The sequence below is a fragment of the Periophthalmus magnuspinnatus genome, chromosome 12, assembly GCF_009829125.3.
Source record: "Periophthalmus magnuspinnatus isolate fPerMag1 chromosome 12, fPerMag1.2.pri, whole genome shotgun sequence".
Classification (NCBI taxonomy): domain Eukaryota; kingdom Metazoa; phylum Chordata; class Actinopteri; order Gobiiformes; family Gobiidae; genus Periophthalmus; species Periophthalmus magnuspinnatus.
The window spans coordinates 4,144,685-4,168,809 of record NC_047137.1 but is presented as its reverse complement, the minus strand read 5'-3'; the positions used below and the strand labels follow the sequence as shown (position 1 = coordinate 4,168,809).

Genomic DNA, 24,125 nt, shown 5'->3' with positions numbered 1-24,125 from the left:
AAAATGATCTTGAGTGAGCCATTATTTGAAACTTGATTAAGCAGGTTGTTTGCCAGATGCCCTTCCAGATGCAAACCTTATTTGCACTGGCCTGACATAATAAAAGAAAAATTCAAATCTGGACACAAAAAAAAATGTAGTAGTGAAGACGCTTTGCTGCTCATCTAAGACAGTTCTTCATTGTGCTCAGATTACTGGCCTTATATCTGTCTAACCTAATCTGACCAGAATTGAAGAAGAGGCTTGGATGAGCAGCGAAACATCATCGCTCCTACAACAGTTGACAGATTTGAATTTTTCTTTTACTATGGATCATACCTGGACAACTGAGGGATTACACAGACACTGGCATAACAACTGAAGTGAGATTTGTTGAAGCCCATACTACAGTACATCTCCAAAAATCCACATTGGCCTACTGGGAAGAGCAGTTTTTTGGATTGTGTTCATAGGATAGGGTGAGGTGACCATTTTTCCATGTGTATGTGAATTTAATACTCACCAGCTTGTACCTGTGACCTCTTTCTCGTTAATGACACTTTCAACATTTGTTAAGGCAAAATCTTGAGTTAGGGCCTCGATGTGAAAGCCCTGGAAACTCAGAATTCATGCTCTCTACTCTAGACTAAATCTGTACCATTTATTTTTATTTGAAGGTTATTTAAGTAAAATCCAGTCCCTATTGCAATCAACCACACACTGCGACTGGAGGAGTTCATCTTTTTAACTGTCAATGTCATTAATCAGGATACTGGATTAAATGTATCTATTTATTTTAACATTTTATTCATGAAAGCGCCAGGCCTGTGTCAATATGTTATTGAAAGATGAAAAAGATGCACTGTGTGCAAATACCATGGACTTTTATCATGTTTTATTAGCAACAATGTGTTTGTTAGTTATACATTAAAACAATGACAGAAAGTTTTCTGCTGCACTGAGACTGAAAACCATTTGGATAATAAAGAAGTCATCTCAGATATGAGCAGTTCTGCATTTAAATACATGTATTATAATAATCATATTTAAACTCTCATAGTTAATTATGGCACTATATTTCCTGTGCAACATCACATTGTTTAATAAGGAAAGCATAGCATATAAGAACTACTGTATATGTGATGTGTTGTACTGTATGTTGTGCCAATGTCTTTGCAGGAAAGCAGATATCACAATAGAAGAAACTCAACAATAAACACTTGAAAACGAATGTCTCTCTCTCTCTCTCTGTATATATATATATATATATATATAATTATGAACAAGGTACCAACTTCAAAATAAGGAGGAAAAAACAAAAAAACATCACTCATTCAATGTTCACTATGACATTGTTCTAGCCGTAAGAGAACTTGAGAATAGAAATCCATCATCTGAGCTTTAAAGAGAGTTTTGGCTGTTGTAAAACAAGGAATAAACTGGTCTGGTAGTGTAAGTGTGTGTCCGTGTGTGCATGTTAAATATAATAATATAATATAAATAAATGTGAGAAAACCAAAGCATCTGAATGTGAAACTCTTGTCAGCAATGAGTTGGTGTAATTGTGATACAAAATTTGAAGAACTAAAATAAATAAATAAAGAGAGAGTGACAGAGAGAGAGAGAGAGAGAAAGAGAGAGAGAAGAGAGAGAGAGAGAGAGAGAGAGAGAGAGAGAGAGAGGTGACAAATGTAACAGGTTTAGATTGAGTGTTGCTCATTTCTTTCCAATTGTAGTATGACATTGTACCACTGGATGGAGTCAAGAGCAATGGTAATATTCACACACCTTAAATGACATGAGGAACTAAAGAAAAACATTAAGAAAAACATATCGTCATTGTATAGTATGTCTTGTCATTGTAGTATTACATATTCAAAATGTCCACAAAATAAAATTTCATTAAAAATAAAGTTACTAAACCTTCTTTCTCTTGTAAATAATTTATATGAATGGACCTTGACCATGACGATGATGAAATATGAACTGAATAGCCTCTCACTTAAAAATATAGATTATTGCAACCCACCACAGGGTAAAAAATTGATAGAAGAAAAAAATCCTAAAAAACAAAAAAAGATAGATACAAGCATGCACACAAAACAAACATGTGAGCCCCTTTGGCAGCAAACCTCTTCCCTCCACACAGACAGGCCTTCTTAGGCTCCACAGCACTCTATGGCATTACATTAGCATCAAAAAAAGGGCTTCAAAATGAGGTGGAAAACAAGCAGGGAGTTTCGTCTTCAGCAAGCCCTTCATGTCTTAAGCATTTTTGTATGGCATTGGTTCAAAATGGTCACCCAGCTTTCCCTTCCCACTGGTCTTTAATCTGCCAACAGATCATCCAGCACACAACACAGCACACTAGTCCGAATCAGATTTTAGCAGCTATAGCAGAGAAAATCCTGCTCATGTTTTTGACATAGTGGCAATCAATCATCTACGGGTCAGAGAAAGTAGGGCAATTAAGAATTCAGACAGATACATTTTAAAAAGAAAACAATAAAAGTTTACAGTATAACATTACTTCAACTTAAAATGAGTTTAAGGTCCGGGACCAGCGCATAGTACCATAGAATCCAGTCCTGAGAGCCCTCTGTGTCCTCCATTGTGAGGGCAGACCAGTAGACACTATATTACATGAGAGAAGACTGTGGCAGGTCCCTGACTTCTCAGCCCCATGTCAACACACACTGTCCACAGCTAGACATCAGTGCTGATGCTACAGCTGCGCTGGAACATGTCTCTCATGGTGACGGAGCGGGCCAACTGAGGCTTGCGGTAGTTTGTGATGTTCACAGGCACAGGCAGGTCCAGCTCTTGCTGTTGGATGCTGCGGTAGCTGATGCGCTCCCCTCCATTTCTCAGCCCATCTGGCTGGTGGTGCAGTTGGGGCGGCGGGGGCTGAGGCTGTGGGGGCTGCAGGTAAAAGGGCAGCTCATAGTGTGTACATGAGGGACAGAAGGTCTGTGAGCGTGTCAGTTTCCTGGCCATAGGGGGTGTGGAGAAGAGGGCGGGGCCATTAGGGATGGCCGAGGCAGCAGCGGTGGCCGCCACAATGTTGTGGTTAGAGTGGACTGGAGGGAGGCGGGATGTGACTGCAAAGTCTGGCTCCTCCTCCTCCGACTCGGATTCCTCCTTCTTACAACAATAATACTGTAAAGAAGAGAGAGAAAAGCAGTCAGTGAAATGTGCCATATGAAATACAAAATTGAATAAGCAGTCATTCAGGAATACAGTGGGTCAACCTTATCCATACTCTGAAATAGCAATGGCCTAGCATAATGTTCTAAAATGGTGCTATTATAGAAACACAAAACAAAGTTCTTTGTATGGATTGAAGAGTACCCTTTCTCTCTTGGCACATGTAAGTTTTCACATGGCGCTCCCTCCCTATCTAACTGTAAAAAATACTTAGAATACTTACTAAGGCATTACACTCTTGTCAGACACTGCATAAATGCATAATGATAGGACAGTAATAGCAGCATAATGCCTGTCTGAATAGTGTATAACAATGGACAAAATAACTCAACATCTGAAAACTCCATTCAGCTGCTTCATTTGTATTAATAGGATTCTACACACACAACACGTGTTTATAAAAGACAATAGAAGACTTTCATAAATTTAAGACCCTTTCACAGGGTTTTGTACTTTGATTTATGCAATCTGATGCATATGACCTAAAGCCTTTGTAAGTATCAAATTCTGGTAATATTTTGTCTAACAGTATAGGAGCACAGATAAACTCATGTGGATTTATCTGTCTATTTATCAATTAAGTATTTACTTACACAATCCAATAATGAGTAGTGTGCTCTTCCCATAATCACATGACAAATGTTTCACAGTGTGTTGTCACTGTGTATATGTAATAAAGACTCAATGCCTTTGTTATTGGGGGATTTTGTATTCCCTACAGTGCACACAAGCTTACCCCAGTTTCTCTGTTTGTGGATAACCCAGAGTATGTCGTGTTTTGTTACAATATAACATAACCCACACTGATGTCTTAGATCTGGCATTGATGATAAATACTTCCTTCACAACTCTAGGACAGCACTCACTTTCTTAACACTTGTGTAGGAGAATCTATTCGACTAAGTGACAGATGGCTAAATTAATTATTTACAATCTTACCAAATTACCAAATCTAGAATGTATATAGCAGCTCCACAGATATTTTTGTCTGCAGAGAGTGACTCATAACTCATCCTGGCACCAAATGAAATTAGACATGGTGCTACATGCTGTTCAGAAAACCTGCAACACTAATTGAGCCATAGAGGAAAGACTTCATAACCATTTTAAGATCCAAGTCGCTTAGCCGTTCTTCCTCTACAGTGGAAGATGTATTTATATGAAGTAACACTGCACTGTTGGAGTTTTATTCCATCTGTTTAGGAGTGCATTGATGTTAACAGTTTTAGTAATTACTTTATTTTCATTTCTTGATTCTTTAATTACATAAGGTTTATATCTCAATCATTCAGTGCATGAAGTTGGGATAGTGGAGGCTATACAATAAAACTGAAAAAGGTTATTATAATTAATTATTCTAATTTTCTATTAAATGCAGTTCAGTACTCAAACACACATACCTCGTGCACTGGAATTTCCCATGTACACCTTTCATATTGGTCAACCTATGTTGTGCTCTGAATGAGTGACAGGTTCAACCAATCACAGTGAACTACAAACTCTCTCTCAAAGGGTGCATTTTATGCAAAGTAGATTTTTTTTAATCTACTTACATATTATAGCTTTTAATCATGTTATACTGATATCCCCTCATCAAAAACGTACCTTGAGTTGTATTTTTTGCTTTAATCAGGCTTGCTTTATAAATACATTAAGCCAAAGTCTTCTTGTCTGAGAACTCAAAAGTGCTCCATTTGCATTTTTCCCTGATTACAGGTAAAAATACAGACTTTTTGTACACACCATTTAAGTCCATAAAACATCACCAGACTCAGTGAAAATCATGGTATGTTTTTTTTTTTTGGCATATCACCTGTCCCTAGAAACCAGTGGCACTAGGACCAATCAGTGCATTTCTTACCTGCAGCCTACAGTAGCACAGTACCGCGATGATAAGGAGTAGTATTACTGTTGCTAGGATTCCACCAGTGATGACCACTGTCCCGGCTGTCATTCGAAAGGCTCTCCATCAACACCCTGCACATACACAAGCAAACACACACATAGGGTCATAGGGTGCCAGAGGGGAAAAGAGAGGAGGAAAGGTAGGTGATATGAAGAGGAGAGGGAGGCACACATTTCATCAGTACAGTGGCGTCATTAAATTATAAATGTGTGTCATCTCCACAGTGCTTATTGAATTATCCACTAGTTATGAGAGGTGTAATAGAATCAACACTGAACAGTGCTCAGATACGCAGACAAGAAGTCAAGTATCTAAGAAGACAGAGAACAGGGATGAAGGATTAGATACAGAAAAAAATGTTGACCACAATGTGTGTTAGTTTGCAAATATTGATCAATTTCATTTTGAATTAGGTGGATACAGCGGCAAATAAAAATCCATTTCTAGAAAGGTGTAAAAGATTCCTGCAAAATGATTAAGGTGTTACAATGTCCCCTGAAAAACAACAACATATCGAGTCTGTTTATTGAAAAACCTTGTGGTAGCTGTTGCTTAGACATCATATTCTGAGATTCATGGAATTCTTATATTAGATTTCAGTGTTTTCTCAGTTATTTGCAATGTGCACAGAAATCTACTTTTAAAACATGCAATGCAAATCTAATTACAATATTTGTCAGGAAAAATCGGCAGAAGCAGGATGGAAGGATATGAGTAAAATAATGGAGGTAATGGGTTTATGGCGAAGTCAAGTTCATGTTGAACAATAAAAAGGTATGAAAACCCATCACAGACAGCAGGCAGACAGAATGAACAGCAGGGGATGATAGAGAGGATACAGATGGATTTGGGAGATAAACTGATAAAGAGCTATCACACAATTATCAGGAGAGGTACATGAGGTTCTTCTTAACACTAAATCACTTCTATTGTGAGAAGCCAAACTCAAATCCACTGATAAAAATCACTTTTGAACAATATGACTCGTAGTGTACAATGAGCAAACTATTATTATTATTATTATTATTATTATTATTATTATTATTATTATTATTATTATTATTATTATTATTATTATATTATTATTATCATTATTATTATTATTATTATTATTATTTGTTTTATAGTCACTTTTTACAGAAATCCTGCATTTACTAAGAATATTTGGACAAACTGCCCTGATTGAACTATTGTACATACATCCTGCCACAGTACAGTGAGGCAACAGCTTGTATCTAATGTCTGAATTAGAAGTATAAAGCTGTATATATATTGTTTTGTCTGCATTTAATAATGCACAAATTCTGGTATTTCCAAAGAATAGACACAAAGAAAACAAAACATGTACCGGTAATAATGTCAACATAAAGTTTTTAAAGCTTTTGTCACTTCTATTCACAGGGAAAATAGTAACCAACACATTTACACCATTACTAGTACTCATTCTAAATATTGCTCAAGTAAAAGTAAAAATATGGTGTCAAAAGGCTACTCAAGTATATGTAACTGAGTACTACCCACATCTGAGAAAACATCATAAGTTAACAGCACTAAAGTGTAATTTTGAGCTTGCATCTCACTACCTGCTTAATGATGCATCACTTTTTCAAAACCTATCCCCAAGATCATGGTGGAAGGACAGAGAAGGACATTTGAAATTGGCAAGGTTAAAGGTATGTAAACTAGCAGTGGCATTATTTCATTTGAGATTCCGCCAGCTCAGCATCATAATCAGTTATTTCACAGCTGAACCTTCGACACAGCTGAGGTCAGGGTGTGTGCAAATGGAGACATTGATATGATGCTAATGCTACGGTTGGGCTCCTGTGCACCTGAGCAGATTGTGCGCAGTCATAGCAGTGTTGGAGCAGTAATGATGTGCTCCCCTTCTCTGTCCTCCACATGTCTTAATACAGTCAATACTTCAGAATATCCACAGCCACGTGAGGGACTTGAGACTCAGCTGACCCCATTCTCAATTTATCAGATCAATGCATTGCTTTAATTATATCTTTTCAGACTGCAGCAGCTGGATTATGACTACAGCCTTTCAACATTTGTTTTATCCCTCACAAGTGCTGCACATTAATCACAAGCTGTAAAGCCATTCAAAATGTCACAAATAATTCTCATTGTTCAGTCTTCTCATCTTGGTGTGGAAAACGTTTATTGAGCTTTCACAATCTGTGCCAACTCCCAAATCCATTGAAGCCAAACAAACAGGTTGCTAATAGTGATGGAGATTCTGATGATTTTCCTTATATTTACTGTAAAACGGAGTATGCGGAGTAAGCTAATCTTTAAGATAGGCACACCTTTCAACCACATTCTAGTGGTACATTACAATGTGACACTGTTTAAACACTCAACAGACATTAACAGATCTAATTGATTATAAATTACAGACAAGTGATTTGCGATGCTGATGAAAATAGTACCGGCCTACAGACATTACCAATACTTGTATAAACATTATAACATTTGTGTTATAAGAGTCTTTGTATGTCACTTTACTCTTATGTGGTGTCTGTACAGAATGTCTTTGTAGATTCTATAGCATTTCACCAATCAATCATAATGTAAGATGACTTACTGGTTTTAGACTTTGAATGAGCCCAGATCTATGACTGTTGTGGGCACGGGGCAGACACCCTCTTTCCTTCATTACATCCACAATGTGGAAGTGTCATAGGACTACAGTGCATTGTGGATAATTGCCTGGGACCAAAAATAGTCCAGCAGGCTTGTTGCTAAGCTATGACTCAATGGTGAAAGCCATTATCAGCAGCAAGCACACAGCAGCGTAGGCCTGCTTGTCAAGATCCAGCTCAACTTTATGACACAGACACACCCTCCAGTAAAAATACAGAAAAATAAGAACCCATAGTTATTATACAAAAGAGACACATGCAGTAATTATACATGACCAGCCCAACTGGGGCAAAGTGTTAGGCCCAAGTGCTTTTCCACGTTGCCATTTAGATTGATGTTTTGGCTTACTAATACTTTCTCAACCAGTAAAAATGTCTGTGTCAGAATCCATCAGCACAGGCCGTACTGGGGGGTGAGTGGGCTCTATTAACTATCTGAATGACAACTCTGACCTTTTTACCCTGCAGCATCTAACATGGGCTAAATTCCTCTGTGGGCAACTTGCCTCTACTATATTACACTTTATTGTGAAGTGTCTCTCCAGAGACATTTCTGAGTCCAAGCATGGATACAAATACAAGCGACGTTCTCCCTTCAGGCTGGAGCACAGCTGGATTGTAATCCAATCTGCAGGCCAGAGTCCACCAGCGCAATCAATACAACTGACAACAACAAAGAGCTGGGCTGTGTGGCTGTGGGTCAGCATACTATTCTACATTATAGAGTGAATTCACAATACCATGTCAAATTTACATAATATAGATAGCCTCATATTTAAATGCTGAATACTTTAGAGTAACATAAGGTTTTGCGGTTTATTTGTTTATCTTATTTATAAGTGAAGGTGACATTTCCAACAAAAAACAAACACATTGTATAGAACTATAAGTCTAAGATAATTTCACAAATTCCTCGAAGGTAATTATGTATTAAGTACAACAGCCTTTCTTCAAAATGAGTCCAGTGATTAACCCCTTGCCCATATGCACGAGCAAGAAAGCACTTTAACAAGAACTCACTTTCACATTCTGCATACTAAACACCTCATTCGTAAAACATTTACATAGCGCATAGCCATACACACTAAATGCCACGACTCATAGCACTGTCCCTTGTAGTTCTCCAGGCCAAAGTTGAACACATTAGTGAAAATCCCTACACAGCATTAGTCACCACACAAGGCATAGAGAAAGGCCAGTCAAGCATATCTCCTGGGGCATCCTTAATCAGATCACCACGTGAAAGATGTTTTGCAGCAAGTTTATTAATTATTTAGCTACACATGCACAAACATACAGGGGTGAAGAATAGAATGATACAAATGTTGTCTAGTCAGCTGTTTTTACCGGTTACCAAACCTTAGGCCCACGAGAGCAATGGCGACATGTAGATGTATTTGCACTTGCAGGCAATAATTGGGGTACAAGCTAACATGGCCAGACATTTATATAAATTGTCCTGCTTTGATTGGACATGGCAGAGGTGGCAGCAAAGGGCTTGCTGCGTATAATGGGTGTTGACAGGTTCTGGGTGGAACAGGGGCGAAGAGCACAGTAGGTGGTGGATCGGCATCATACACAAGAGAACAAACGGGATGAGCTTGCTTACTGGTGTAGCTGTCAAAGATGGATGCTTATAAATACAGACACTTGTAGGGAAATTACCCGTAGCAAACTTGATTTCAGAGTCAAAGTTTGGGTAGAAGTTTTCTGTCAAAATGTGAGGAAGATTTATTTGTTGTTGTCACTTTTAAAAACTGGTGTTAAAATCTCTATCTTAGCCTGTCATTCTTAAAACTAACACGCAGCCTTATGGCGAGAACGTCCAAACTCCAAGAAAGGCCCTTTTAATTCTGGTTTTAATGTCAACTTCTAAAAATAAACATGAAGCTTCCACCTATTTGAAAAAAAACTATGTATAGAAACTGTGTATGATCTCAGTGTAGCTGTACTGTTTTGGTTTATAGCTATGGTCACTGTGTATTAGATATTTGTCAGACAGTTTGACAGCCAGGTAATTACACCTGCCTTCAGTTTGTATTCACAGTGTGAAGGGCATAGTGGAAAACAGTGGTGAGTGAAGCCAGCTGACTCCTCTCTCAAAATAGTGTAGATGAAGATCGGAAAAAATTCAAAATGTAAAGTCAACTTGCCTAATAACAAGAAAGTACAACATTCTATTAACTGGATTGTGTGGAGTCTTTCTGTGAGTTTCCATGTTCTTTTGTTCCTGGCTGTGTCTCAAGTTGATGGTTGCACACTTCGTTGGCTGCATTTGAAAGGCACTTATGTCACTCCTGGTGTGACAAGGCCTGTCCCATTTCATGCACCCCACGACTGTCCCACAAATGTGCCCTGCGTTTCCAGTATTTCCATGGAGATCGGCTGTGAACGAAGCGTGCATCTGAGCAGGATACGGGAGAAGCAAGGTATAGTTCTTGAAGTTATGTAATGCTAGCTAATATTGGGAAAAAAAAATCACCTAGAACATTTGCCTATTGATACTCAAAGGGAAAGATTAATTCCTTACTTCATCCATCCATCCATTTTCTTCTGCTTATCCGGGGCCGGGTCGCGGAGGCAGAAGTCAAAGCAGTGACTCCCAGACTTCCCCCACCCCAGACACGTCCTCCAGCTCCTCTGTTGGGACCCCAAGGCGTTCCCAGGCCAGCCGAGAGATATAGTCCCTCTAGTGTGTCCTGGGTCTTCCCCTGGGGCCTCATCCCAGTGGGACATGCCCAGAACACCTCCCTAGGGAGGCATCCAGGAGGCATCCTGAGCAGATGCCCGAGCCACCTCAGCTGGCTCCTCTTGACGTGTAGGAGCAACGGCTCTACTCCGAGCTCCTCCTGTGTGACTGAGCTCTTCACCCTATCTCTAAGGGTGCGCCCAGCTACCCTACAGAGGAAACCCATTTCGGCCGTTTGTATCCGTAATCTTGTCCTTACCCAGAGCTCATGACCGTAGGTGAGGGTAGGAGCATAGATTGACCGGTAAATCAAGAGCTTTGCCTTCCGGCTCAGCTCCTTCTTCACCTCAACGGACCGATACAGTGACCTCATCATTGCAAACGCTGCACCGATTCCTTACTTAATTCAATTTAAATGACGACGACGATACCTTGACTCTTCTGCAATGAAATAATAAAGAATAACCATAAAACTGTAATTATTTCAGTGTCCATTTTACATGTTTAGGTTGTGAGTCAGCAGCCGTCATGGTTACTAGGCAATGCAATGTAAGCACACAGACAGCGGTTCATGTACGCTCTGGGGTGTAGACCTGTTCCATTTCGACACGGCCTTTGCGGTCGATGGGGGTTACATGGAGGAGCACCCTTTGTCAGCCGGGTACTTCGAATAGTACTTCAAAATGTGCAACCGTTGAATTGAGACTTTGGCTTTGGTTTCCCTTCTGAAAAAGGGTTGTCAGTTTCTGTTCTGCTGCACGAAGAACAGGTGCAGTGGCATGGGAATCATTCTGTAGATCTTTATTGTTGGTTACAGCAATACAGTCGGATTAAAGGCAGTGTCCAGCAAAATTCAAAGCAGAGTCGAACGGGTTGCAGAGTCTAAAGCAGAGTCTAACAAAGTAAGATAGCACCAGTGTTTTATAATCCTCCCTTCATGGGGAGTCATACATTCCTAGATAAAAGAAGGCTACAGAGAAGAAATGTGGCCTTGACCAAAATGACCAGAATGTAGCAACTATTCACTCTGAGTGTGATAGATGGCAAGTGCTGCATGGGAAACAGAACATTTTGCACCTTTGTAAGAAAATAAGCAATGTATTATATCTGTATATTGTTCACAGGGTCCTCCTGACAGGTTGACTATGTTGAGAAAATGAAATATACCTTAAATATGCACTGTGTAACTTTGCCACTAGCTTGGCTCCATGGAGATGAAATTGGTTTGCCTCCACACTATAGCTTAAAACTTATCTGATTATCACCAGGTCAAGTTAAAGGTCAGATCTGTTTAGAAGAGACCTAGCACAGTAAGGCTACATGTTTTTCATGGTCATTTTTGAACAATAAATTACTTGTAAATAAATGAATGATAAAAGAGAGAACTTAACTTAATACTGTGGAACATTTCTAGCTACTTAGTGATCAGTGATTATCAAACACTTACACTTTTATAGTGACACTACTTTCCTGCATAGGGTATGACAAAAGGTGAGTTTCTAGATTATAACCTAAAAAAGAACATTTCAGTAGTTCAGAGTGTAGTAGCCATTTTGAAATCCAATGTGTTTTCACCCCTAAAACAGTGCCATCTTCTCTCGTTCATCTTACAAATTCCATTTTAAGCGCAGTCACTATACTTCAGTATGGCAGGCCTGACTGCAGCAGAAGCAGAACTATCACCTCCGCGCCCCCTCACACCGCTGCATGGCTCTCCCCTATCCAGCGTGACATTTCGAGCTCCACACAATGAAATCCATTTGCCACCATTTTCTCGTTTCCCTACACCCACCAGTTGTGTCCGGGAAGAATAATGACAACAGAGAGCTGCCTCGGGTGTAGCTCGACCCCTGCCTTGACCTTGAAACCCTGAATCATGGAGACAGAAAAGCTACAGGAACTCAGCACTGGGAGAGTGGAGAAGGCTGCAGCAAAGTGGGGACAGAAATGGGTTCAAAGTAATTATTAGTATTCAACATACTTCATAATTATTACTATTCAACATACTTCATTGGATAAACAAGTCAGCATTTCAGTTTCACTTGTCATTTTGCATAGACTGGGACAATATTGATTATTTTTTACATAATGGTGGATGGAGTTTGTGAATGTCTCTCCTATGCTCGGATAGATCAGGCAGACTGCTTTATTTAAGGTCCTAGATTACTCAAAATTGAATGTGGAATTTAATCCATGTTAGAATGCTGTTACCACCTCAAAAACATATCTGGAGGTGTGTTTTGTTTCATTCATACATGTTTGAGTAATCCTACATTATTAGGTTGTCTGCATCGTCAAAGCTCAAAATGCTCTACTCCACCTTGTTATGTCATTTTGTGACAATTGCATGTCCAGGGCTGAAAGTATCCACCTCCATCTTCACAATGATTCTAGTGAAGGTGTATGGAGTTTAAAAACACAGTGGAGCACTTCCTCACATGACCACAGGACATCATAAGGTGGAACCCGTTTGAGAGAAGAACTCAGTCTATACATGCAGGATTTGTGTGTTGTTTTTGATGAGGAAACAACATTGTAAGATTAGAAAATAGCATAATATGGGCCTTTTAAGATAAAAATAATAATAATAAAACATTAAAGGTGCACTATGTTCAGAGGAATGTTGTTAATAGGCTAGAATGTTCCACACTATGACATTAAACTTATCTATAATAAAGACAAGCACGTGAGGTTAGTGGTGATATTTATGCATGGGCAATGGCGCTAGTATGCACGCTTATTTATGCTTAGATAATACCGGAAATTAAATCAATGTAAGATAGATAAGGTCACTGCACCATTGTGGAACATTCCAGACTATAACATTGCGATGGAGATAAGCAGTAGTTTAGCCCCTTACCAAAAAAAGGTATACTGCACCTTTACATAAGAGCAGCTCACAAAGAGGGCATGCATAGAGAACAGTCTACTCTATCATTCTATCTATTTAATTTTCAATAATTTGTCAGTTCTTAAAGGGCCCATATTATGGTATTTTCTGATCTATGTTAATATTGTTTTCTCATCAAAAACATAACCAGAGTTGTGTTTTGTCTCATCCACACATGGTTAACACATAAATCCTGCATACTTATTCTTTATCGCTCTCCAGTTTCAGCTGTGTTATCTGGGCAGCATTTGTGTTAAGAGTGCACCCTTGTGAACATCCCATCACATATAATGGCTTTTGTGGAGATGAGAGGTGCACATGGAGGACATTTGAGATAAAAAAATAAAACTTTAGTGACCTGGAGCTCTCTTCATTTAATTACACAGCTCGCTAAATGTCTCATCCATCTAAATGACCTTGCTTAGTTCTCTCAGTTCAAATTGCAAATGCTGATGTAAGATGTCCACTGTAACTTTAACCACAGTGCAACGGAGCATGCTTCCCATTTTAAAGAGCATCCAGCACCTTAATATGTCTTTTAAAGTAACCGTACATAGGACTAAATTCCATAAACATGACCTATGTGTCCAAAGATAGAAAGACATATTCAAATCTAACATTGCTTTTACTGATAACAATTTTGATGTTAATTTATTCATAATTAGAGAAACAATGGACATGAAGACCAGGCTGTTTATATTATAATTTGATGTTTTTGGTTCTCAAAACAATTATCCAATCAGAAAGCAGAATGACCCCCACTTGAGCCACTCATCTGGAGAATCTTCACTACCTAAACCTTAAATTCTGGAGGTTCTGAGCATTTACATGTGGCATGGCCTGTCCATACTGAGGAAAAAAAAACAAAAAAACACAACAACTTGTACGTGCCCTCAATGTACAGCTTAAGACACTGGCAACTTAGGTTCAGTTGCGATTGTACTTTTTTAAACCTGGAAGAGCATAGACTACAGTTTCTTTAAGTGTTTCTCTATTCAGTTTGGATCAATTCCAAATGTATTTGTAGCAAAAATCTTTGTGCTTGATGTACAAGGCTAAAAGTCTGTCAAAGTTATGAAGCACCCCTGATAATGTGCCGTCTCATCTCTGGACTCACACTAAATCTTGTTCATGACCTGAGTACCTTAGCATGCGCGATCAATAGTGGATTTACCGAGGCCTTGCTAACCTGACTCCATAGATACAGGCACAGGAATGAACAAAGCATCCAGCAATATCAGATAATAAGACATCTACTGAGAAAACAACTGATGAAGTGATGAAAGAAAAATTCTATAGAACAAAAACACATCTCTATAATAAATAGGACCTTGTAAGTTGATTGTGAAAGCAAAGCTACATTATTCTGCTCGAAATAAATAAAGAAATGACTGAATGAGTTCTGGAGAAAAAACTACTTTGATATCATAAACAATTCCAGCAGCATTAAAAATTAAGTAAAGACTGAATATGGAGTGAATCCAATCAAAATTTTGAGGGTGATTGTAGAGGTCTAAATACATTTTTTTTTTTCAGTATATTTTTGCAGATAAGATATATCTAAATAACAGCAGCCTTTTCAATTTCATAATTGTGCCAACTCAAATTGCAATTTCAATTTTATATTGATACATTGTACAACCTTTGTAAGAAGAGTAAGTTTTGTTCTTAACAGCAGACCGTAGAAAATACAGGACCATAGTAGTATGAGCAAACTAATCATATAAGAAGTGCATTCATGAGTGTTCAGTATGGGTCACATACACATAAGAGTTGGCGTTTTGCCAGTGAACTAATCTCTTTGAAAATAAGCGCTGGTGAGACATATTTAGGATGCTGGTTTAATGTTCTAACTCCTGTTTGTTTAATTTGGAGTCAATCTTATACACATTTTATTTACCTTTGGATTATTTGTTTAGAACTTCTGTAGCAATGATCCTATGTTAAACCCATTATAGTCCTAGTTTAGACCAGGCATAGTCCTGTTATGAACCAGATTTAGATCTGTTGGTACTCGTTAAGGCAAATATTATAATATAATACTGTTAATCTTTAATGCTAAATTATTTTTGAGAAATTTTGATTGGTAATTATTGTTCTTGACATGTTCCTTTTAAGAATTGTCAACAACATATGAGTACATGCTGTCATTTGTGTCAAAGCATGTCCTGCTCCTCTGTGCCTTACACGGGCCTAAGCTCTGCTGTGCTAATAACAACCCTCATCTGCATGTGGAAGGGCAAAATCTCCACAGGAGCCTGAGCCAAACTTAGTACAGACATTCAATGACCCTCATCTTTAATCACTTCAGTTTCAACTACTCCCTTTATGATCACTAACACTTATAAGACCATTACTGTACCAAACCAACAAGTGCCTCCAAAACACCAACTCAGGGACAATATTTAAAAGTTGTGTAAGAGAATAACCATTTCTTATAAAAATGTTGCTATTGCTAAGTTGATTTGGGTTCAGACATAACACGTCCATCTCCTTTTCAGTAGAACTATTTCACACCAGACACGGTTAAGTGGTGCTCAAAACCACTTGAGATTTAACAATGATCGTTTAGAATTATTCAAAGCCAATTCAACACAGTACAAGACAGACTTGGCCAGACCAGTGGCAGCACACAGTGGCATATTCAATCACAGCTATCAGCCAATCACAGATGCTCCATAGTGACCCCAGGGCCTGAGACAGATGACTGACAGCACTGGGTCTCAAGGCCACAAGATAAACACAGCAAAATAAAAGGACAGTTGTATAATGCAAGTTATACAGTTGCTAACCTGCACAATCTTGCCAGCCTTGCCTGTGTCTCAGAGTGCACGAGTGTGAGATGTCAGCATGTGGCAGTTGTCTTTTGTATCTTGGTGATGCTTTATGAATTGCGTCGGTTGTGTTGCTTGTCTTGCCCGAGCAGGGTACTAAGGGTGGAAATTAGCTTTGGCTATAATCTTGCATATTTATGGTTATATGTTTATATGTTTTTATTATGTGTTGTCTCTTTAATAAATAAATACAAAGGTAAGGTTGGTTAAGTGTCTTACCTAAAGGACCCAATGACAGTATGCAGTAAAGCCACTCCTGCCCATATAGCACCTGGTTTTCCCAGCAGTTTACCATTCCAGTACTAATCAGGCCAAACCCTGCTTAACTTGGAGATCAGACAAGATCATATTTGAGGCATGGTCAAGATAATGGTCAATTACAACTACAACCTTTATGCTACATACTGGTTTATATTATTACTATGACACTGTAGCAATATTTCAACAAGGAAGCTCTTGAAACATGTCAAGATTTTTTTTTTTTATCTGTCATGTTTTTCACTAGCTCTCTGTCAGATCTTCTTGATATAATATAAATGCACCACGCACTATACAATGAAGACAAAACCATCTTAGTGTTATTTTTTTGACAAACTATAGGACCAGCTAATCACACACATAAATATTGTTATAGCAGTCCAACATTTCTCAATCTTCCAGACAAAAAAAACTGCATTCTGTCCTCATTAGTGAACACACACATCTCTGTGCGTCTGGTGCAGGTTCTTTTCTGAATGACACAGTGTTGTCTGATAGCTGTAACTCCTTGTCTTCCTCCCAAATTATATGAGACACTGCTAAATTAGCTTTCTGGAATTAGACAATGAGATAGTCCCAGAATAAGACTTTTTAGAAGTCCCATTACCCCAAAGCAATATCATTATGTGTGTAATTTCAGCTATCCTTCAAAACCTGCTAAAAAATATTACAATATAAAATTACACAAAAAAAAAAGATGTAATACAATTTTAACGTTACATTCCCTATTTGGAATGTTGATAACAAATGAAAAATATGTTAGGTAGTTACATAGTTGTCCAGTTTGGGAGAGGGACCACACCTAAAGAAGCACAGGGCTGTGGTAGGAGGAGGGAGGCTGAATGCAGACAGTGTATAGATGATCACTGTCAAGGGCATGTGACTTAATCATTCATAATGTTCCATACAGTGTAATGGATATTTCATCTGACATGTCATAAGTATTACAATGCAGTAGCCTTTGGAGACACGCAGATGTGCACATACACCTGGACTGATGCCAGGGTAAATGTAGTGCAACAAGAGGTGCTGTCCTGAAGGTTAACTCATATTATGACATTGTAACCTGGTTATCTCAGCTCTCGGCGCTATGTGAGGCCAGCTGCTGTGGTTGGTGCCGATGTGCACATATGACAGACATACGGCTGCTGCCTGGGCCAGAGCACTCCATAAATCATGTCTACAGTCTGCCCAGAGGAGCAGCTGTGCCGGGCAGCTCAACGCTCCCTTCATCTCCCTATATGTCTTTGTGCTCTCGGCACACAGCCAGTTCCTATATGCCTGGGCTTTTTCTCATCTTGCTGCTTTTCTTTAGAGCCTTTCTTCCACCTTCTGTCTCCTCTGTTGCCCTCTGCATAGCACTGGCTTCCCATCTGTGTCTCCCTCTGAGTGCTCTGGGGCCCCTCTCTACATCGCCTTAGGGAGCGCGGACAGGCTCACCCAAACACCCCCTACAAGCACTACTACGGCTTTGCAAAGCTCCACTGACAGCAGACTGAGAGATCTCTGCACGGCTTCTGTACATTCAAAGTTCACTCATGGGATTTTTAAGGACTACACAACTGTCACTACACAGTCTGAGTGTGTCACAGGGGAGAGAGGACCTACTATCAACCGCAGGCAATGACGACGACTCTAAAGCTGAGAACTGCTCACTCATCTCTCTACTCTACAAGAAATCTTTTCTACTTGAGCCTTACATTGCTTACATTCCTTTGCACATTTAGTCTGTTTTTTCCATCCATACATCACCAACTTTTGATTCAGTATCTATTATCTACTAGTGTTGTCACTATACAATGCTAAAACTTCAAACTTGATTTTGATACAAAGCAATATACTTAATGCCAATTTCAATACCACAATGATAATTAAAACCACTTTCTTTAGACTATTTTCAACATGAAATCATAGTACTTTCTTTTGTATTGCTATGTGGCCTTATATCAATGTAGTTCCTCAGTCGTTCAGGTAGGTTCCACAGTCAGTTTCACAGTTCAAAATCATTCTAAAGCTATTCAGGAAAGGTTTATTTCTGTCCTGTGAATGTGACTTTTTTTCTATTGATACCGGCTCAAATGAGTATTCTGATTTTCTGTTCTTTTGACAACTCTCTTATCTACCACAGGATCTGTATTTCTCAATTGTATAAAACTTAAATTCCTGAAATTTCAATTTGACATCCTGATCCTAATCCACTGTGCAAAAGCCAGTCTCCGTGTCGATAAAGACACAAAGAATAATGTTTTTTCACGGCCCGGTATGACTACAGAGAAAAGAAGGTGATAAACATGGTGTTATTGGAGGATATGGAAGCTGTGCTGAGCTATTAGAACGTGTACCTAAAGAAATTGTTCTGAAAGGTTGATCTTTATGGTCTTAAGCGTTAATGGTCACTGCAAAAGGAAGCAATTTGTGTGCTTACCATGGCAACGAGACGATTTAAGATAAATGTTTTACCGTTACTGGAGCTTTTCATGTGGTAAGATTATAAAATATAGGTTTTTGCATGTTAAAACTTTAACTACTTTCTGTCTGTAACTTCCATGTACATTGGAATGGCCTATTAATATTAATATATAAAGGTGTACATTTTTAGAGGTGGCATTCCACCTGCATGGGTTCATGGAAATAGATTGCTAAAACCATACTTTGGAGCATTCTCCATGGACATACATACGTTTTATGCCATAATGTGAAATATTATAGGCAAAGGAACAAGATTTCCATAGAAACAAGCAGAAGGAGGCTCTCATCCAGACCAAATAAGAGGTGTGTGGAGATACTTTTATGGCTAAAAAGTTTCATAGTGTGGCTTTAATTAAAGGTTTATGGTGTTAAATGGTTACTAAGTCTGAATCATTTTTTGTTGTCTTTTTTATTACAGTGTCCTGATGAGGACCAGAGAAAGTCCAAATGAGTCAGTTTATTGAGAGAAAATCATGTCTGATGTGTGAAGCCTATCGCTAGACCTCAACCCCTAATGCAGCCCATGTGCTATGGAAACACATGGACAAATCAGCAAGTGCCTCCCTACCATCCAGCCTCACATTTTACAATCACTCAGTGTAATGGGGGGTGTAGCTGTCGAGGGGGAGGGGCCAGGCGGGTGGTGCCTGTTTAACATGATCACTGGAGGCAGCCATTTTTCCCTTCCTCCTCCCTGGACGCTTCCCTCCAGCCAATCCGTCATGATTTCACCTCCCGACAGAGCATTTTAGAAGTAATTAAGGTGATATCTAGGCTTTCTGAACAAAGAAAAGATTTTGTCAGTTAATTTTAGCCTTCTCATGCTGACAAATTATTCTATTAGCTCTAATTTGCATCTTTGTTACAGAAAAAAACATGCTCTAACTGGGTGGTGGTCCAGTGCATGTATGACTGATCTCCTGGGGGGCCAAGGTTGTTGCAAGGGTCACAGTGGGTATCGTCATAGGAACATAAACCCCTCCTTGTTGTCCATTGTTGTGGCTAATAAGAAAAAACCACAATGAATATCATTTACGTGCAGGCAGATTTATTTTCAAGGATTAGCTTTCAATATTGTTTTCTTCTTGAGACTGCAACATGTACACTGTCACTGATGTGTAGTAGTGATGACTCATGAGTACAACAACAAATGGAACAATATTGAATAATAGTGTCAAATCAACATCAGTTCATATATATATATACACATACATGTGTGTGTCTATATATATATATATATATATATATATATATATATATATATATATATATATATATATATATATATATATATATATATATATATATATATATACACACACACACGCATAATGTAGGTAGATTAAAATAGAATAGTAAAATAGTCTTTAGGTACTTACCCTTTCACAAATTATGCTACTAGATTTTGATTTGTCATTCTAAAAAATAAGTAATAACAAAGATATCACTCAAACCGAAGTCAGCATACTTTTCTGTCCACCCCAATCCTGGTGACATGTGTTTTAACTGTCAATTTAGAATTTCAACTTTCAACTTAAATTTCATTTACCAGGGGTTAGGTTATACTCAAACTGTAATAAGGCTAAACAAGAATACAATTTTAATACAAAATTTGTGTTCAGTTGTGTTCTTTATCATATTTATGTTTATGCAGTGATGTAATGTGACGGCATAGCTTTATCCCAAAACAGGAAATGTGTTGAAATGTGTTGAATCTATCCCCAAATAGTCTAATGCAGTCATTCCAATATTTTCCTTTCTGCATAGCTTTAACGGTGCCTTCGGTGTATTTTCACCCTTCCTAAAAAGGAGTGAGCAGTTTGGATATGACCATGGCTAACAGTTGGTGACAGTAGCTGTAGCGCACAAGCCATGCTGTTTTGTCAGCATGTGGCATGCAGACCAGCCAGCCAAGCCAGTCTGCCATACAAAGCTCCTCTTTAGACTTCACACAACCTTTTCATCAACTATACCTCCAAGGCTGTCTTTGACTGTCAGCTCTTTCTACCTCCTTATACCTGTACTTCAAGATAGGTCTACCAACCTTATGCTGAATATTCACTATATAGATTGCAACCAGTTATAAATATTGAGAGCGGAATGAGAAGAAGAGAAGCACATTTCTACTTCAAAGCAATACAATGAAAGAGCTGTGGTGCTGTCCAGAGTGCTGAAATCCAACCACATTTGAGTCATCAGGCAAGTCAAATGCAATTGCCATTTGTCTACTGGACCATAAGAAAACACAGAGCTAAATACCCTGTTTCATTACCAATGTGATCAATTCCCTGCAATTAACTGTATTGTTTAACAAATTATGAAAATACTATTAGTTAACTGGAAAGAAGTGTACAGCAAACAAGATGTTTGTGTCAACAAAAATGTTAATTTAACATTACATGTTTCCCTACCCAGGTGTGTTTATGTTATTAATAACTTGGCCACTAACAAGTACATCAATCAGATTTTTCTAATTACCACTTCTACACACCACACAAAAATAATACCATGCTTTAGAATGTAATAAAGCTGGTTTACTTAAGCATTCAAAAGCAAAACAGTTGAAGATTTAAAGATAAACTTATCTAACCAAGCTTACATTTATAAGATACATATTACAGATTGCTCAGCGAAAATTAAGCTTCATATTGTCCTTACCTTCAGAGACAAAATGAAACTAGCTGGCCACATACAGTATTGGTGACTCCAGGGAGATCAGGTCTCGACCCCTCTATAATTCGGTTTCTTTCGACCTCAGTCTGTAAATACGCAACCAAAAACTCGGAAATTCAAAAAAACTGCCCAACATCGACATGCAAACAGTGGCTGTAGCTGAATTGTCGGCCCTACTCTTCGTTCAGCTGTCGCAAATCAAATCTACTCTGCACTTTATTTCCATAGCCCACATTCTTTGTAGTCCAACACAAGTACTTTTGAGCGCACTCAGTCGTATAGTTAGATCCACGGCGCTTGTCTGAAGTTGTTTGAACGGTAGGTGACGGAAAACCAACACACAGTCCGCGAAATAAAGCACTCCTACGCAAATCTCATCACCATCCAAGGCAGGGTGCGCGAGGGAAGGAAGAAACAAGCGAATCTCGGCATCTTATTTTCAACAAGCAGTTTCCCTTTTCCCCTTTTCTCATTAGGCTGAGGTCAAATATTAGTCCACACGATCCGTAGCTTTGCATTTACTCGTTCAATCCATTAACCCATTCATTGTGCTCCAGTGCGTAACGATCATCCGCGCGCTGCTACGTCCGCATTGAGCTCTTTCGATTGTGCCGTCGCTTCGTCTCAGTCAGAACTGTAAAAGGCTGAATATTTCATTGACTGTCGCTGGATCTAAGTGCAGGCTCTGATTCGTGGTGTACAGCGACGCACGGATGGGACGAACGTGGCTCCCGGTGGTGCTACAGAGCCGGTGATTCAAACGCAGCTGCCTGGGGTGAACGTCCACGGAGAGGGCGCTTTAGTCACGGGTTTAGAGGAGCTAGAGGTCCACACATCTTGTACTTGTAGCGTGCTGTTGAATGCATGCCACTGTGCCTATGTGCGTTAGGGAATTACAGCACTGGTGGTTTATTGCTTAGGATTAGTATCGACACAGGATGCCAAATCAGGCTGGGAAACTAGTGCCTGTTTTCCCCAAATAAAATGTAGGCTATTAAAATATGAAGATTGTAGATGTATTCGGTCATTACATTCAAATCAAACATTATTCAACTTGTATAAGGTTGTACATAACATCTCTATCATGACCAAAAGGGTTTAGGCTGAAGTAAAGAAAAAAAAAAACACTAATAATGCCTAACCCATATTAATAATAACACACAAGAATTCAAAGAAAAGCAGCATCAGTTCTACAACATATGACTAAATGTGTAACAAAAGAAAAACTACAAACCACAACAGTACACATGAATCATTCCTGAGTCCTGTAATTTTCAAAAAGTCATGTTTTATACCTCTTTTTAAATGCTTCTCTTGTGTAGGAGCTTTTTAATTTATCATCAAGGTTGTTCCACACACTAACCCCATCGAACAGAAATACAATGATGTTTTTTATTGATTCTAGTCTTAATTTTTTTGAATATACCTGTTTGTCTGAGATGATATTGACTCTCTCTGTTTGAATAACATCTGTAAACAAGAGGGGAGCTTATGATTATATCTTGTACATCATTACGGCTGTGTTCAAATTAACAAGATCAAACAATTTTACTAGTTTAAACTTAACAAAAACAGGATTTGTCGGTGCTAGATAGTCTGCTGTCTTACTAAAACAACCAGAGGTAAGCTATTTTTTTTAGTTTTTTTTAAACAATAGGGGGTCCTTTGTTTGGCAGTGGATTAGAGTTTACAATAAGATAAAAGAACAAGAATGGCAGGTAGTCACGAAAAGTAAAATGTCTTGTTGCAACGGAGCTTTGGAAACATATGAGATTGTTCAGCAACATCATTTTTTCTCAGTCTCAGGAAATTAACTTAGTGACACCAATCAATTTGTCAACATTCTGCAGAGACACCAGAAAAGAAAAATAGATTCCTAGGCTATAAAATGTAATAAATAAGTTTAATTTACAGATATCCAATAAAATGACTAATGAGAAATCTGCAAATTCAAAAATCTGCATGTGGGCTTTTTGCGAACAAAATGCTGACTTCTTGATAACTCGCAGATGCATTGTTTTAAGTCAGGGGTGTCACATCAGCAAAATGGTTTGTCTCAGATTTGCAAAGATATAAAAAAAATATGTCTGTGTAAATGCGTAACTCCTGATAAATTGACATTTTAAGACAGTCATACATTTAAATTTACCTTGTCGCGGGCCACATAAAATGACATGGCGGGCCGCATTTGGCTCCCGGGCCTTAAGTTTGACACTTGTGTTTTAAGTCATACCAAATATCAAACAGTTTCATTGTTTTTAGTGGTAGTGCATCTACACTTAAAGCCAACACAAATGCCATACAGATACACAGCTGCCCTTTGTCTTTTCTGCAAACTCTGGAATGACATCTTCTCAATGATGATACAGAATTTATTTGACACCTCACCTTTAACCTTTGACATGTGATCTGTCTATACTCCATTCACCTATCACTGGATGTTTGTGAGTTCTGCCTATAACAGCCCAATCCGCCCTTTCATCTGCTCAGTCTTGTGGCTCAGATCAGATAAGGCCAGTTGAAGGCGATGCTTAGAGCGGCAGTATGGAGTTTAAAGCATTTATTATTC

The 24,125-nt window shown here is 38.6% G+C and overlaps 1 protein-coding gene across 1 annotated transcript; it reads right to left on the bottom strand.

Annotated features, from left to right (window-relative positions):
• Positions 1 to 2,364: 2,364 nt before the first annotated feature.
• fam163ba (family with sequence similarity 163 member B, genome duplicate a) lies at positions 2,365 to 21,992 on the bottom strand. Its single transcript, XM_033976180.2, has 3 exons — positions 21,542 to 21,992; positions 5,048 to 5,163; positions 2,365 to 3,138 (listed from the first exon to the last, which is right to left on the bottom strand). The coding sequence occupies exons 2-3, from the start codon at positions 5,138 to 5,140 to the stop codon at positions 2,686 to 2,688; spliced, it is 546 nt and encodes a 181-aa protein (XP_033832071.1). The 5' UTR covers positions 5,141 to 5,163; positions 21,542 to 21,992; the 3' UTR covers positions 2,365 to 2,685.
• Positions 21,993 to 24,125: the final 2,133 nt, after the last annotated feature.

Coding starts and splice junctions, on each gene's coding strand:
- fam163ba (XM_033976180.2), bottom strand. CDS start 5,140: ATGACAGCCGGGACAGTGGTCATCACTGGTGGAATCCTAGCAACAGTA. Junction 3,139..5,047: donor TGTGCTACTGTAGGCTGCAG/GTAAGAAATGCA, acceptor TCTTCTTTACAG/TATTATTGTTGTAAGAAGGA.